Source organism: Limulus polyphemus, unplaced genomic scaffold (assembly GCF_000517525.1).
Source record: "Limulus polyphemus unplaced genomic scaffold, Limulus_polyphemus-2.1.2 Scaffold30, whole genome shotgun sequence".
Lineage (NCBI taxonomy): Eukaryota > Metazoa > Arthropoda > Merostomata > Xiphosura > Limulidae > Limulus > Limulus polyphemus.
The window spans coordinates 1,524,360-1,541,339 of NW_013665640.1; the positions used below are offsets into that span (position 1 = coordinate 1,524,360).

Sequence of the window (16,980 nt, forward strand, 5' to 3'; positions counted from 1 at the left end):
ACAATAAGTAGAATATATATGTATAGTTAATATATGTAAATTCCAGACGTCTGTCTTATTTTGAATTGAAGGATCTCGGTAATTGAAAAAAATATGTTAGATTAAACTATTTCAGAACACTTTAGGGAGAGAGGCAAATTTCATCTAAAGAAAGCATTCGGCGCATTTAAATTCGAGGCTTTTGTAAGTTCACAAAGATCGTATTCCGTCCTATCCAATTAACTGTAAACCAGAAACTTTAAGGCTGTGAGAAAACGTTGAAAATGAAAGTGACTCTTGCAGCAAGTCGTGAGGTATTTCATTAAGGTGTAGTATGTTAAATAATACTATCCCCTTGAACAACAATAAGTGTTTTACTGGTGAATCTAGCACTCTAGTTCAATGCGAAAGTAAGGATTTGAAGCTAATTTGTCACAATTACAGTATTTTTTTATTATGGACCTAAAAGATAGATCATTTCATTGCAGGGCTATTTTGAGGCCAGTACGGTTAGGGATGTCTACAGAAATTACGTCAAAAAGAAATTGTTTCAAGGAAAAACAGAGCGTAAAACATAGCAATGAAGCAAAATTGGCATGCTACTTCAGTTTTATAAAGATTTGTTTTTGGTAAATGCTACAATATACTTTTGTTTTTTAGTAGTGCGTTGACATGTTGAATATCATGAATCACAATAGTGGTTCATAATAGGGATCGCAAATAATTTCACAAAACCCTTATAAAACGTTCAGGCAAAAAGAACCTTAAACAGTAAGGATTCGTTCAAACAACACTTTAAAATCTTTACTGTTGATTGCTAAGGGAGCCAATCCCTATATTATGTATGAAGTGAAGGAGAAAAACAAAATCAATAAACACAATATTAAATTTTAAAATACCTTGAACTGTCCACTGTTCTTTCGTAGACACACAGTTTTACTGTCAATGATACAATATGATAAATCATAGACATGGTTTTGTTTTTTTACGCATAAAAAGCACACTGATAAATTACTTTAGTAAATCTGCTTTTCGAATGTTTAAAACCCTAAATAATTTAAGATTAACACACCAAATATATATATATCATTCTTTTAATATCTTAATACATACTTATGTTTATAGGATAATTATAATTATTTTACACGGCACTTATTTGTGCCAGTATAAAATGAAAAATGTAAATAAGTGAGAAATAGGACTAGTTTAATTCAAGTGAAAACCCTTGCGCTAGTTGTGAAATCACACAAAAACCACATATATTAAATTGGTGTTTCTATAGGTTATGTGAGGTAAAACTAATTATTCAGATCATATCTTAACAAGGACACCCGATGAAGGTTGCTTAGCGTTGATCACTAAATTATTTTGTCCTTACAATGGTTTTAACAAGTTCTGTGTATTTTGAGATTTTTAACTAGTAATCATAGCTTGCCTTCTGAATACATTAAAGTCTGGGTAAACCAAAATAACATCATGTATGATATCCGACGGACTGGCAGCTGGGAGATGGGTTAATTTGGGCGAAATTCAGATCTCTAAAACCTATTTATAATTACATCGTTGTATATTGCATGATTCGACGTAATACTAACGTCACGTGTTTATATGATATATTTCTTCGATATATAACATTCATATAAAGTATACACATAAATTGCGTACGTCTATCAGACATATATATATATATATATATATGGACAGTGGAGATTTCAAACTTACATTTTGCTCATTTCGCCTTCATTATGTTTTTATGTATTATTCATTACATTTCGCACGTATTTTTAAAGTTGTTTGTCATTTTTATCTTCTCAACTCAGTATTCCAGATGTTCAGACTACAGAAGTCTAATGTTGTATACCAAACTTTCCGATGTGAACATGTCAGCTAAAGACATGAGCCAGATAATTCAGTCATGTGACTTAAAGAACACTTTTGCATGACTTTTCAACACCGGCTTTTTTTCAATCCACAATATTATTCATTGCTCGGATTCCAATCAATATTTGGCCTGACCTAGTTTAAAATGCTTATCGAAATCTAGTTATCAAAACAAATTTACCTCATTTTGTTCTTAAATTTTATGCTATTCTTGTGAATATCACCGATGAATAATGCAGGCTTTAGATCTGACAATCAAACAGCAACAACAGTGAAGAATCAAACAACAACAATTGTATTGTAAAAGCTCAAACAGCAAAAATAGTGAAGAATCAGACACCAAAAACAGTGATTTTGTTTTAATCAGAACTTTCATTCAAACAAACTTTATATGTTGTGTTATGTATTTTATGTGTTAATAAAGGAGCCGAGCTCACCTTAATTTATGTTCAAATTGTGTTTATTTTAATTACAAACTAGTTCAAGAGCGTAAGAAATAGAACAAATTCTCCTTTGCGTAGACAGTTATTTAAAGATGAATTTACCATATTCACTCAGTTCACTACGTCAAACCGTTCTGACTTGACTTCAGCCAAGACCTGGTAAAAAGGCTCAACTTGGAGAGTAAATTTTCTAGGAATATAAATACTCTTGGTAATCTCCAAACCGAACATTGAAATCAAAGAAATATCCCTCAATATATACAAAACCAACACTCTAAAGACGGTTTAGAATCAAAATGGGTTGTAAAAACAAAGTGATATCGTTTTGTTCTCTCAAAAAAACCAAGTTTCCTCTTGAAATCTCCGTAGAAACAAAACATGGAACAACAATCCTAACAAGTGGAAGAAACTCGAAAAAATAAACTTACTACTTCAAAGTACAATTCAAATTTCCTACGCAAAAAAAAACATTAAATTGTTTTTAGCACAGAACACCAGGTTTCCATATGTTTTCTTTCTCTCTCTTGGAGTTGTGCACCTCCAAATAGGCTAAATAAATCTAATAAGAAGGCGGCTTCCTTTATAGGACTTTCCTATAAGTGTTCCTTTTTTTTTCTTTCCTCCCTCGTTTTCTTTCTTGTTTGGGCCATTTCTTACCAGTTTTGTTTCCTTTCTACGCATATTCTTCCAACCAGTTTATTTCCTCATTTGTATGGTTTTTCCTTTCTCCTTCAGATGGTTCCTTGCTCTCAGCACGCTATTTATTTAGTAAGTTTGCTTCGTATTTGCTGTTTACTTAATAAGCCTACTTCATGTTTGTTGTATATTTAGTAAGTCTGCTTCGTGTTTGCTGTTTACTTGGTTAGCCTACTTCATGTTTGCTGTTTATTTAGTAAGCTTGCTTCGTGTTTGCTGTTTAGTTAGTTAGCCTACTTCATGTTTGCTGTTTATTTAGTAAACCTGCTTCGTGTTTGTTATTTATTTAGTTAGCCTACTTTTCATTTTCTCATATACTACTTGAACTAGTTCGTGGCTTTATTAGTATTCGACTTCAGTATCATTGTTTGTTGGTTGAATAAAGTTTGGTGCTTTTAACTTCATGGAATTTTGTCCCTAAACACTATCGCAATTTTGACTTTGATTTTGAAGGCAATACAAAAATTTCAACAATTTCTCTTTCACCAACAATGATCGATCTGACACTCAACTAAAATAAATCATTTTTAAATCTAAACCAGTGTATGCACAGCATCTCTCTCTCCCTCTTTGAATACAAGTTTTACTGACTGACTGTGAATGTTCACACTTAACCAACACAGACAAGAGCTTTTAAATGAGTAAAACAGTTTAACTTCAAACTTAGACACAAAGCATGTTAACTACCAGCTGACAATAATAAATAATATGAGCATATAGAATAACAATCCTACCAACAAACTTAAAAACTGCTAAATTTAAATAATCATTACAGAAACATCATTTAGTTTTCAATCTTCTCTGGTTTCTTCTTAATTAAAAGACAAGCTTGTTACCTAGCCTACCACAATACTAACTCATATAATAAAAGCTTCTACCTTATTAAAAGGGTTACTGTTCCTTATCTTATCTATGTATTAACATATAATTACGATAATTACATTAAGTGTAATTTTAATTCATGATCGATAACAATAAATATTAATTATATCATTATTGCCCTATCAAATATTTAAAGTAAAAAAACAATAGCTATGAATGTTAATAAAATGAACAGAGGCCCCAGTCTCTTACTTCCTACGTCTCCAAGTACTGGGCTTCATATTTATGTCTAGTATTTTATACAGCTTCTCAGCTGAATAATTAAGAAGAATAAGGTAGTATCATTAATGCTATAAACTCTTCAAATCCTTTATAACTATCGGTTCACTCTGGTGAGTAAAATATAATCAAATATCATACATATACTTGTGAGCACTTTGTTATTTTTTATTTTGATGTCTCCATATTATAGATGTTCGTTTGGTCCATGTGTTCTAGTTTCTAGTTTTTTACGTCTGTAATCTGTTTCTCTTTATCGCTATGTTACACGTATTATTTTCGTCTGTATGCTGATATAATGATAATTAGAGAGCTAGACCGGTTTGTTAGTATTTATAACCTGAAAATGCCCTAGGCCACGCCCAACCACAATATGTGTTCTAAACTTAAAACATTAATATTACTTCCTCCTACATGTTTCTATATAACTACAGCAAAACTATATATAAAACTAGGCTAGTGAGAAATAATTCAATCAAATTAATAGTTACGGTATTATCGCCAGTAGAAGGAAATATACCACAATTTTGCTGCATAAAAAAATCTCTACTGCACTTTAAGTAGATGTTATTAAACTTGAACCCTCCCCTGAATTGGCATAACATTTTTCAAATAATTGCTCTCTCTTCTAAGCTATGTTTAATATGTTGAAACTTTTATTATATAATGTTTGGATTGGCTTTTACATACCACAAATAACTATATGAGTATAGGTTAATTACATTTGTTACTGATAAGAAATGGAATTTAACCTAAAATGGATTTAACTTGGTGATACAAGGAACATTCACAAATAGTCTCGTTTCTTTTCCGCCCCTATTCACAATTCTGGTTTTTGAATTTACTCTTACTTTGGCATTTAAGTGATAAAAGAGTCACGTACGGGTTTATATTTTCCGCATTTTGAGCGGTTATTTTTCCATAGAATGTATTTGAAATGTGATCGATCAATAAAAATATGATATTAATTTCAAAACGATTTCTTAAATAATATAGGAACTTCCTGTGGCTGAGCCAGCTCAGCTGATCACCCTGGTGGACAGTCCGGTAAAAGGCGGAGACAACCAAATTTGTGTGGCTTACAAACACCAGTTTGACTTGATTAACGAAAAAAACGGCGATACAGTAAGGCTTCACTGTGTGGAAGGAAACAAGGTGTGTGAATTTTGCTTTCTGAGATATGATTAGATGGATGTATATAATATATTCTTATGCATAGAACTTTGAGTAATAGAAAGATTTCCAAAATCTGTAACAATTAATCTAATATTTTAAAGACTAATTAATTAACTTGGTTATAGCTATTAGTAACAAAATAGAACCAACCTTGTTGTAATTATACATATTTTTCAAAGACATATGTTCCTTTATTGAAGAGTAGTACTTGAGGTGCCAGTAGTACTGTGTTTCTCTATAATTTACTCTACATTCTTGTAAAGGTATAGCAGTGTTAATGTTCAACTTAAATGATAATTCCCGATGGCTCAGCGGTAAGTCTGATATCTTATAACACTAAAAACTGGGCTTCGATACTAGTGGTGGGCACAAAACAGATAGCCCACTATGAAGCTTTTATGCTTAATAAACAAAACAAAGCAAAGTACTTCAGGTCTAGTACAATCAAAAAATATCTCGGATTTCGTAAATATGTAATTAGAACAGGAACACCGAAGTTTACTTTTCAAATAAAGCAAATAACAAACAGTAATTCTTCTCACATAATGGAGAAATATTACAAATTCTTTCACGAGATGAATGTGGAGAAACAAAGTAGCAAGTTAGAGAAGATGGTGCTCATGCAAAGTCATCTGGCATGTGAAAAAGATAAGTCTTAAAAGGAAAGAGGAAAATATATCTGTACAAAATATAAAATGTTTAGCTGGTACTGTTTACGTTTTTCTGGTTATTTTATTTCATTAAAATTACACAATGTGCTGCCCGTTCTTAATTCAAGGGAAAATTTTCATATTACGGCCGACAAAATCGATAACAGCAAAGGTACCCAACTGATGAACCAATGCAGTTTAATTTGTAGACATTTTTGTTTTTTTCACATTGCATACTCCTAAATAGATTAGTATATTAAACTACATACATTATTCATTGGGTGATAATGACTTCTTTGGGTAACTTGCTTTTATTATAAGTTATTGAAAATTAGTACTTCTGTTGAGAGCGTTAACATTAATAATATAAAGGTCGAGAGGAGAGAAACCTCGTGGTATAAAAATGGTGTGAAACATTTTATCTATACGCAACCATAAATTAATTTCTACAGAGATGTAGATTTACCTACCAGCTAGTGATTATTTTCAATGAATGTCTAACTTGGCTTTAGTTTATACTCTAATTGAAAGTGTCCCGTTGTAGTATGTTTTCCTACATGTCAAACCTGGCATGGCCAGGTGATTAGGGCGCTCGACTCGCAATCTGTGGGTCGCGGGTTCGAAACCCCATCCCACCAAACATGCTCGCCCCTTTCAGCCGTGGGGGCGTTATAATGTGACGGTCAATCCCACTATTCGTTGGTAAAAGAGTAGCCCAAGAGTTGGCGGTGGGTGGTGATGACTAGCTGCCTTCCTTCTAGTCTTTCACTGCTGGAGTAGAGACGGCTATCGCAGATAGCCCTCGTGTATCTTTGCGCGACATTCAAACCAAACTAATCCTACATATTTCCATTTGGAAAACAAAAAAGAATAGTCATTGAAAAGTTTGACAACAAAAATAAAATTTTAATTATAATGTCAACAAAGATAAAAAGTGGTATTCTATTGTGTACAAGGGTGAAAGAAGCACAGAGATATTTTTGTAGCAAGAAATCGCTAATTTATTGTGACTAGTTTCAGTTTGTTAATTAATAATTTTGATTCTACAATTCAAATCAAACTTAGATATGGAAAGATAAACAGAGATATAGATCATTAGACCACTACTACTACTATTTCTATACTTTATAAAACTTGTAACAAATGGTGCCATTAACAAAAAGATGTTCTCCTTTCGTCCATCAGGTTCATCTTGTCTCAGCCGTCGATATCTATGAAGACGAAGAAGCTGAATTGCTGCTGTCTTACAACCGTACGTTAAAAAAATTAGTTTACATTAGTACAATCTCTTGGATTGCGAGTAATATTCGAGTAAAAATGGCAGTATTAATTTTAAAGACGCGTATAACATCTATTTATAAAATTTTCAATGCTGGGTGCCATTTTTAAAATATAATTGATAATTTTGTACTTATTTAAACATATATATATATATTTATAAATATTTACTACAATGAATATATATATATATATTACAAACCCTCCAGTGGTTCAGCGAGTTTCGATATCCGTGGTGGGTACAGCACATATAGCCCATTGTGTAACTTTGTGTTTAACAACAAACAAACAGATATATTACAAACAATGTGTGAAAGAATTAATTAATTTACAAATAGTTTAGTAGAATACACTCACATTAATACAAAGTTCTAGCAGTAGCTTAGCTGCCCTAATTTAATTTAGGCGTGTTCCTGTTTATTATCAAAGTCTCTTTAGTTTTCAGTTTTCTTTCTTTACTGCCTCTCTCAACGATCTTGAACTGTTCTTTAGTCACCACGTAATCACATATTGTAAGTGCATGCCCTATAACACTAGACACTTCTTTGTTTCTAGTTCTAGCACTCGAATGCTCTTTCATACTCTCGTAGAAGCATTTAACCGTTGATCCGTCGTAACAGTTTCCACACTTGGATCACTTACATTGGTAGATTACACAAATGCTGTTGAACACAGCGATCTCTAAAAACAATATTTTCTTGTATTCTTCTTGAGGGCTTAAAAATACGTACTTTGTGGGTAAACTTTCTTTATTAAAGTGTTCAGCTGTTTCTTAAATGTTTTTATCAATGTAAACAAGTAAAAGGTAAAGCCATAAGAACTTCATTCATCAATTTTTTGTAGACCTCTTCCAAAATTACACCCGAAAATGAATTTTTCATTCGAATTTTTTGTTATCTTGGCTACTTCTTGCTTAAACAATTATGAATTATTAAATTATGGGTCTTTTAGATTAAACTTTTCTTCAAATTTAAATGGGATAAAACTATTTTAATTTAGATAAATCCAAACATCAAAATGATTCATCTATCTATTTTCAACAACAGTATCCTTAAAATTTACCATCTTTTTTTTTTCTTGTGTTTCCATAATAAACTTTATATTTGGATGTTTAATACTTAGGTTTTCTAAAAAAAAATCCATATGCTTCGATTTCTTCAAAATTATAAAAGTGTCATCCACATACTTATTTTAAAAAAGGGGCTTAGAACAAACTGGCATTACTTAATCCATTTCTTCTGAAAATGGCTCATAAAGATGTTGGCCATGACTGTAGTGAAACTCGAATCCATGCTCACTTCCATCTTTCTGTTCAAATATTTGATTATTGAAAATGAAATGCGATTCTCTCGTTGTTGTTTCCATCTGCTTTCTAAAAACATATTTTTCATAAACTAAATCAATACAAATATTAACCGTTTCGTGTAAAGGAATGTTCGTGATTCGACATCAAACCCTTCAAGAAATACCTCATTATCAAATTTCGTATTTCTCGTATTCATTGAAAATTCAAACTATCTGCTGAAGTAAATTCATTCTTAGCAACTTCTTTGACATAATAATCTCATAGGCCATTTTTTTATGAATTTGCGGAAGTCCATATAGGATTCACGTATGAGAACCTGTAGATCTAGTTTCTTGGGAGGTTTATTCGATGATTATATTATTTTTTATGTTAAGGAAGGACCTAATAATTCTACTCTCTCTCTTATTCTAGTGGGGTCTTTCCTAGTTGGTATAAATGTGTTTTCGTCATCCAAGTTGTCATAAGTTTGTTTTGTTATGGTAATCTAACAATCTTTTTTTCTTTATCTGGATTGGTAATTACTAACTTTTTATTATTACTTAAACCTTTTAACACTTCAACTTCTTTACTACATAAATTACACTGTTTTGAGTTAAAACTTACAGGCATGTAAGCCTGATAATCCAATGATGCTATCATGAGTTCTAACATTATCAAACTTAATCTCAGATTTGGCATAAACTTCACAAGTTTCAGAAGTTCTAAGAACATTCACAAAAGTTTCAAAAGGTAATAAAAGTTCACGAAAAATAAGTTTTTTTTACGAATGGAGCAAATCTCATCCAAATATCTTTTCTCGAAATCAGTAATGTATAGTCAGATAAATTATGGATTAATTCGTCAGGATTATTAACAAAGATATCTCTTAACTGGGTTCTCTTTTTAAAAAAAACTAATTCTTTTAACCGCGTTAGTTTAGTTTTGGTTAATTTATTATTGCTGTTTATAATAGTCACTTTACATAAATAAAAACCAAACTTGCAGATCTTTTTCAACATTGTTTATATTTATACAAGTGACTTAAAAAAAAGTTAAAGACTTTCGCTCGAATTTAATTTCAACTAAGAATTGACTTTTAATTTTTCTATACCATCATAAATGTTTATATCTGAAATTAGCAATTTCAAAATGCGAAATTTTCACTTATTCAAAACGTTCGGATCTAGTTTATCTTTCTGTAACTTATGGTAAGTCCAAGTCCACTACAAACAATTATCCACTTATAATATAAAAAAATCAGTTTAGAACGATTTTTTGAGAGAAAATAAAAGAACCATTGCTAATTATTAGAAACACAAAACTTTTCAAATATCTTTCATCATGATTTTATTTTACCAATTGCACACCGTTATTGGTACCCTAGTTTTATTTCTCTTTTGTTATGTGTGAAACTATTTATTTTTGGATGTAAAATTACTTATGTTTTTAAACAATCATTAAAAGTAATATGTTTTTTTCGGGTCAATACTTGCCTGAGAATAATTCAAAAATAAGTTTTGAGTTAGTTCTTTGTAGTCCTTTGCATGTTAGAAGAAGGACAATGTTAGACTTATTGAAATGTCTTCAATGATGAACTTAGATGCTCGTAATGGAAAACGTCTGTCATATTCAGTAGCATTAATAAATTGCAAAACAAAACAGATCGCCTTGCATGTTCCTACTCAAATCTTAAGTTTGAGCTGCTCCCAGTTGCTTCTTCAACCAAACTGATGTGAATTTTGCGCACGTTTATACTTTATGTCAAAAGTAGGTTTAATGTTAGAGAAAAAGTTGTTGACAAATACGTTTATGTTTTTACTTCACTGATACCTCAAGATTTAAGTTATTTTAAATTACAGATATGACTTCTCTACTTTCAGCAATATATTCGCTACTAGATGCCGCTAATCTAAGAACAGTTTTGAAATGTAAAGCCCCTCTAGTGGTATAATATACTTTCGTGTTTTGGTTTTTTATTATTTTACACATGGATTCTACTCACGGAATTGCTAAATAAGCTTTTTCATGCAATCCTCAATAAGAAATAAGGCTCCTTATTTTTAAAATTATTAAGACTATCAACATTATAAATCTCTTAATATTGTTCCTAAAATTTTTAATGAACGTTTAAATCATAAACATGTCAAAAGGGACGCAAGAAATCTTAATATAGAGTCTGCTTAGGTCTTGATCAGTTAGGATTTTCTAAATGACATAAAACATTAAAAACAATTTACAAATATCATAATATCGTAGACGTTCTTAGATGAATTAATTCCATAAATCTGATTACCACTGCACTTGTGTAATAAATAAATGAATTATCGAAAATTTTAACACAAGCATATCTTATTTCGATCATAACTATTCATTAAAAGGTTAGTTAGTTCATTAAAACATAAGCTAGCAGTGGGAAATTAAAAAGAAATTGAGTATCTTTACATGGAATCTTCTCTTCTGTAAAGTCCGTTGATATACTTCGTTTATTAATGTTACTAAATTTGGAAGTCCCACTAAAGCTCACATCAGATTAAATCTTAACAAATATATTTATTACTTTACCCATAAAACATTATAAAGTGTCATCTGGTGTGTGTTAACTGCATATGGTATATACATTAACCTATTTCTTTAAACTTAGATTGCTTCAATAGTAGTAGTAAGCGCAAAAAAAAGTTAGAGTTGGATACGTTGAATGGGATTAAGTCTCCTCAATTTATTATAAAGGTCAACTATTATTAAAATTAATATGGGATATAGACTACTTTTTAGAACAAATATATTAGAAAATACTCACCTAACTTGACTCATAAACAACCGTATGTTTGAGATTTTACAAATTTAATGACAAGGAATAAATCTTTCATTCAGTCATTGCGTTCTTTCTCTGTTCAATCATCAGAGCACTGCATCCTCCCAGCTCCAGGCTTTTAATGTTTTTCAGGCCTATTAATTTTAGTTTCGCCTGAATCTATTGACAGATTCAATGATCGCTGCCCAATAGCCGCGAGCATCTCCGTTTGATTTTAATAAAGTAAGCCTTGTAAACGTTATAAACCGCCAACAGGGGTGCTAACATCGTAATACAGATAAACTTTCTATTTGACTCGAAAAAAAATCTTTTAAATTATTTCCGCTCGGTATATGTCATAAAAGGTTAATCATGTAAATGCAGTAAAATTGATACATAAAAGGTTAATCATGTAAATGCAGTAAAATTGATATGCTTAAACTAATAGATGGTTAAAAAACAGCATATCGTATACGTAAACAAAAAGGCTCGTATCTAAAGTGTTTCATAAAAGTTTATGTAAAGAAGAATATGGTACTAACTCATCCTTCTTTGTAGCCTTGATGTAAAACGCGCGAATTAAATAACAATCACGTGAACTTTAGCCTCTGCGACGTTTCCACCTTAATTTTCGACATTTGTTGATTTCCTACGTCAGATGAATCGAGCATTTTTATACACTACAAGTAAATCAGTTAGTTATGTTTATTCTTTACTAATATTCTACTTTATACTGTCACAATAGTTCTAAGCGCTAAAATATAGCAATTATAAAATGTAGTTTTTAACTACAAATTATACGTTGTATGTCTTAACCCCAGAAACTTAATGGTTGGTTATTTATGTTTAGAGAATATAATCATAAAACAACTGAAAAACAAAATTCGGATAACATTGCATTCTAATAACTTTATATCATACCATTTTTATAGCGCACCAAAAAATCCAAACTTTTGGGAAAACAGAATAACTATTTTCCACAATTTTTGGAGATCAAAATAACAAATTTTACTCTACTTTTCACGGCCCAAAAATACTTTTTTGTAGACCGGAATCTAAACTGTTTTTCATACGTTTTGCTTTTCCTTTTACGCTTGTCCCCTCCCCCCCCCCCCACCAGTGGCACAGCGGTATGTCTACGGACTTACAAAGCTAGAAACCGGGTTTTGATACCCGTGGTGGGCAGAGTACAGACAGCCCATTGTGTAGCTTTGTGCTTAATTCCAAACAAAGCTACAGAATGGGCTATCTGAGGGCGTCTACGTTTTGGAAACAAACAGTCTCTAAATTCGGGAAATATGTTATTTGTTTACTAAGCACTCTACAATTCGGAGATTTTGTAAGACCAGTTTAACCTTATTTTTGCAACGATTTAAGAAAACTTTAAAGTTTTATGATTTTCCTGTTATTCAGAATGCTACATATTTTTTTTAGTCTGCTTTATCGTTCGTTAATGGGGAAATGTTCTATAATAACAGAATAGAAAATACTTCATTATTTGTATTCATTTAAAGGCATGGCCATCAGACAAATTGTTTGGTCAATTTTTGTAACCGGTAATTCTGCTCAGGTTAGTTCATAGCTATCGTTGTTTTCAATGGATAGCACCTCATGCACGCAAAGAGCCAAACGGTCAATTCAAAGACGTCTAAAGTTCAGGTATAGCCGTCCATAACCTTAAACTACGGATAACCAGCCAGTAGCACCCACCAGCACAAGGGCTTTGTCCGGCTTGTAACTGATTTATGTAATTGACTATCGTTCTTGTGATGCATAAACAGTTGGAATTGTGAGAGTGTTCAGTGCCATTGTTGCGCAAGCTTTAGACCTCCCGTTACACAGCCCATCACGCTAGCAACTAGGCCGCGCCAGACTAATTAATTAGTAAACTGCGTCTGATTGAGATGAAATACCTTGGGAAATATTTAAGATGGGTTAGCAACTTCTTAGCGTTCTGTTTGGTTTAAAAGCTTCTTGCGTTTTAAGTGTTTTAAAGCCACATCCCCTCCTACCATAAATGTAAACTTTTTTTTTAAACCTAGCTTCGCTGTCCAGTTGTTTTCTGTTGAATCACAATAAAATAAATAAATATACTTGGGCCGCTTTAAATAACTTCTTGGCAAAGTTTAAATTATTGAAGCTGGAATCTACATACGTAGGTAGATACACATACAGAGAATGTTGCCTAGCTTGCCTGTGAGTCTCTTTCCATGATTTTTGATAGATTATTCCATTTTGAGATCTTACAGGTGAAATAGGCTATCCAGAAAATTAATGAAGTTTTTTTGTAAATGTGGCACTAAACTGTAGCATACAGGCTAAAATTACCCCCCAATAAAACATATGGCATACTTTATTTCAAAATACACATTGTCGATATTTTTTTATATTTTTTGGCACTTTTGAGAATAGGGGATTTAATAGTGGAATCCGAATTTGTAGTGACATAACTGTCTGATACTTGGCAAAGTCTTACGAGCCTGCTTCATACATAGTTTTATCAGTAGCACAATTTGGTTTTCCGTATATTCATTTCCTCCAAAAATTGTAACAGAATGTACTTTTCTTTTCTTTTAACTTTAATATGAGTTTTGAGGGTTTATGTAAAAAAATATTATAGCGGTTACCAAGAGAGTCGTATAAACACCTTCAACAGGTTGTTTCCAAATATGTAATTACACGGGAATGGAATTCAAACCTCACTTGAAATTTTTTTTATAATTTGTAATGGGTACCACCACCCTGTGAATAATTACCCACTCACATTACCTGTTGGTAAATTCATGAACAATAGCTTTATGTTTTTCTCTGTAGAGACCCCTAAACAAAACATTAATGCATTTTTTAAATTGGTAAACAAGAGAAAAAAAACTGCACCCACCACCAATGTTAGGGCTGATCTTGTCTGTCGCTCTTACAGTGCATCCACGACTCCAAAGTGCGGAGCGCGTTTTTGTGGCAATGGCATGCGGACTTTGAACTCTCTGATTCACAATCCAGGCACGTTGTCCAATAGCCCACACCTAGCTCAAAATTCTAGTAGAATTAGAGTAAAAAAACAATAACTTTAATCCAAACGAAACCATGAAACAATGGGCATTTAACGTTAACACTTGAATGCAACTAAGAAGATGTTACATATTACACATGAATTGGCATATATATCCACTCGTATATAAATGATTTATTTCAGTAATACAGGATTCTGTGCGAGACGAAGGTGTAGTAAAGAATAATTAGCACTTAACAAGGTTTTAGAAACTCATGAAACAAAGACTTTTACTGCCTTTTTTTTTAACTAAAGAGAAACCAGCCACAGATAGGTACATAAGTTTTAACATCGAATTTTTTTTTCTTTTGTTGGGTGACTAAACTTCTCAATGAAATGTTCTAGCTATTTAGGTCAGTGATTTTTCTGCCATATTTTAGTTAATGCTTTCAGCAGCGGGTAGCCTATGCTGTAAAATTAAATTCCTTTGTTCGTTACTGTTTTATATTCACAAACACTTAACTTGTCCAAAGTTCATTTTATATTCAACAGACATTTGTATTTGTTCTGTCTCACATGTATAGGTATCTCTGTTTCTTATATTCTTCTCTTACAAGCCATGTTTCTTTTTCTTTTTATTCTTTCTGTTGAACTAAGTTTTTGAACCACGGCAATATATGACCCTTTCTGGAGGACACTATGATTTATTCTTTTGTGAAGTCAGAAAAAGAAAACTTATTTTTAACCTGTCCATTTACTGTTATTTTTGGGGGGTTATGATTGGCTTTCTTCAAAGTGTTAACCCTACAAACTTACAGGTTTTTTTTTTATGTTTTCAAAGCACTTATAACGAACATCTTATTTATGCCTGTAGAAAGTGTGGAACATTCGTTGCATACATACAGTACTTCAGTTAGTACGTTCAATCTTACAGATGAACACATAAGATGGTATTTTTTATTTATTGTCTTAAAAAAGTTCAGTCCACATATTGAGATGTATATGTTATGTCCAAAATATTTTAGAACCATCTACTGAGCTAGACGTCGATTATTAAAATGTTGTTTCCAATCTGAGGATCTTCTTCCTTTGTTTTTTTTAAAAAGCTAGTCTTCTTTCAGCGTTTTATTATTACACGTAATACGCAACACAGTAACATAAAAAAGGGAAAATCCTTTATTTTACATTGCGAAAGTTTAAAACGATATCAACAGTTAAAACATTTTTTTCCTTGCATTTCGGTGAGTTAAGATCTCCTACCTCTGAAGAACTGGCTCAAACACCAACAGCGGAAACCTTAAAAAGATCATTAGTTGATGTTAATTTTTGAGATCTCATCACCAAAAGTATAAGCTTTGTCCCTCTAGTGGAGTGATAGTCAATAAACACAATTTAACTCTCTTTTTTTTTTACAAGTTACAGATTTTACAGTAAGTAAGATTTATTTTCAGAACAGGCACGTCGTTTTGATCACTAATGCGATCATTCTTAAGTTGTGTACTTGAGAATGACCGCATCAGTGATCGAAACGTCGTGCCTGTTCTGAAAATAAATCTTACTTACTATGAAAGCTGTAACTTGTAAAAAAATATATACTTAATCAGTAAGCAAACTCAAAACGAAACTATTAATAATTTAACTCAGATGAGTAAACGTATAGACATTTTCTATTCAACATATATATTAAAGTAATATGTATTTATTATATTTATTTTCATTTATATAAACATAGCAACACGTAGAAACATCGCCTTTTGAATTAATGGGATTTGTCGCTAATCTATTCACTTTTTTACAGTGTTCTACTATTAAGTTTCTTTTAAAACATGGCGCAGGACCAGAAATAATAGAAAAACGGATATATAACAGTTCAGAAAGTAAGTCCTTTGTCTGGTGGCTGATTTCCTCTAAGATGTTTTATATATTTGTTTCCGTTTCCAAAGCAATATTTCAAAATTATCTTGAGTCATTTATCTTCCTCATTTTCAGATACAACACATTTCCAAAAGTTATCTGATGATAGTTCTACAGAATTCGACTTCCAGTGGAATGCCGTACCCAATACTATTGGTAAGTTGTTATTTTTTGCGCGTTAATCAATACCCATGTTATTCTCATACAAATAAAAACACATTATTTTGTGTTTTTCTGTGTTAAAAATATGACTACCTCTAGGAGTCTAAATGAAAGCACGTTTATTAAAACGTTGAGTTTATCCACACATGATCTGCAGCCTAAGTCACTTGCTGCTTATTTTCTGGTATAGATAAATCATTGTAAGATTGCAGGTATACAAGTTGAAAATTTAAATAAAGACCGTTTCTTAGGCTAAATTATGAGCTATGAGTAAAAATAGCATACATAGGATTTGTTAGCTGTACTTTGGGCACACCCATAACATTTATTTAAAACTGGGTTAATGAGCTTCAGATGTCCTATCATTTAGTCCGTAATTTTACAAATTAAGTCTACGTTATCCCTAAAAACGTAGAATAATACACGACTTATTCCAGTAATATCAGGTTATGTTATTTTACCTGCGTTTTAGCCACAGTATTTTACGTATTAAAAATATTCAAGTAAATACTCATAAAAAAATACGCCCCCCCAGTGGCACAGCGGTATGTCTGCGGACTTCCAACACTAGAATCCGGGTTTCGATACCCGTGGTGGTCTGAGCACAGATGACCGTCACATTATAACGCCCCCAC

At 31.9% G+C, this 16,980-nt stretch overlaps 1 protein-coding gene across 7 annotated transcripts in view; it reads left to right on the forward strand.

Annotated features, from left to right (window-relative positions):
• LOC106459793 (GTPase-activating Rap/Ran-GAP domain-like protein 3) overlaps window positions 1–16,980 on the forward strand; it is a 427,929-nt gene that overhangs the window by 396,531 nt on the left and 14,418 nt on the right. For all 7 annotated transcript variants that reach the window (XM_022386650.1, XM_022386642.1, XM_022386656.1 and 4 more), the window contains 3 exons: window positions 5,097–5,255; window positions 7,112–7,178; window positions 16,259–16,339. In XM_022386650.1, coding sequence (XP_022242358.1) covers window positions 5,097–5,255; window positions 7,112–7,178; window positions 16,259–16,339 — 307 coding nt within the window. The remainder of the gene's footprint in view (window positions 1–5,096; window positions 5,256–7,111; window positions 7,179–16,258; window positions 16,340–16,980) is intronic.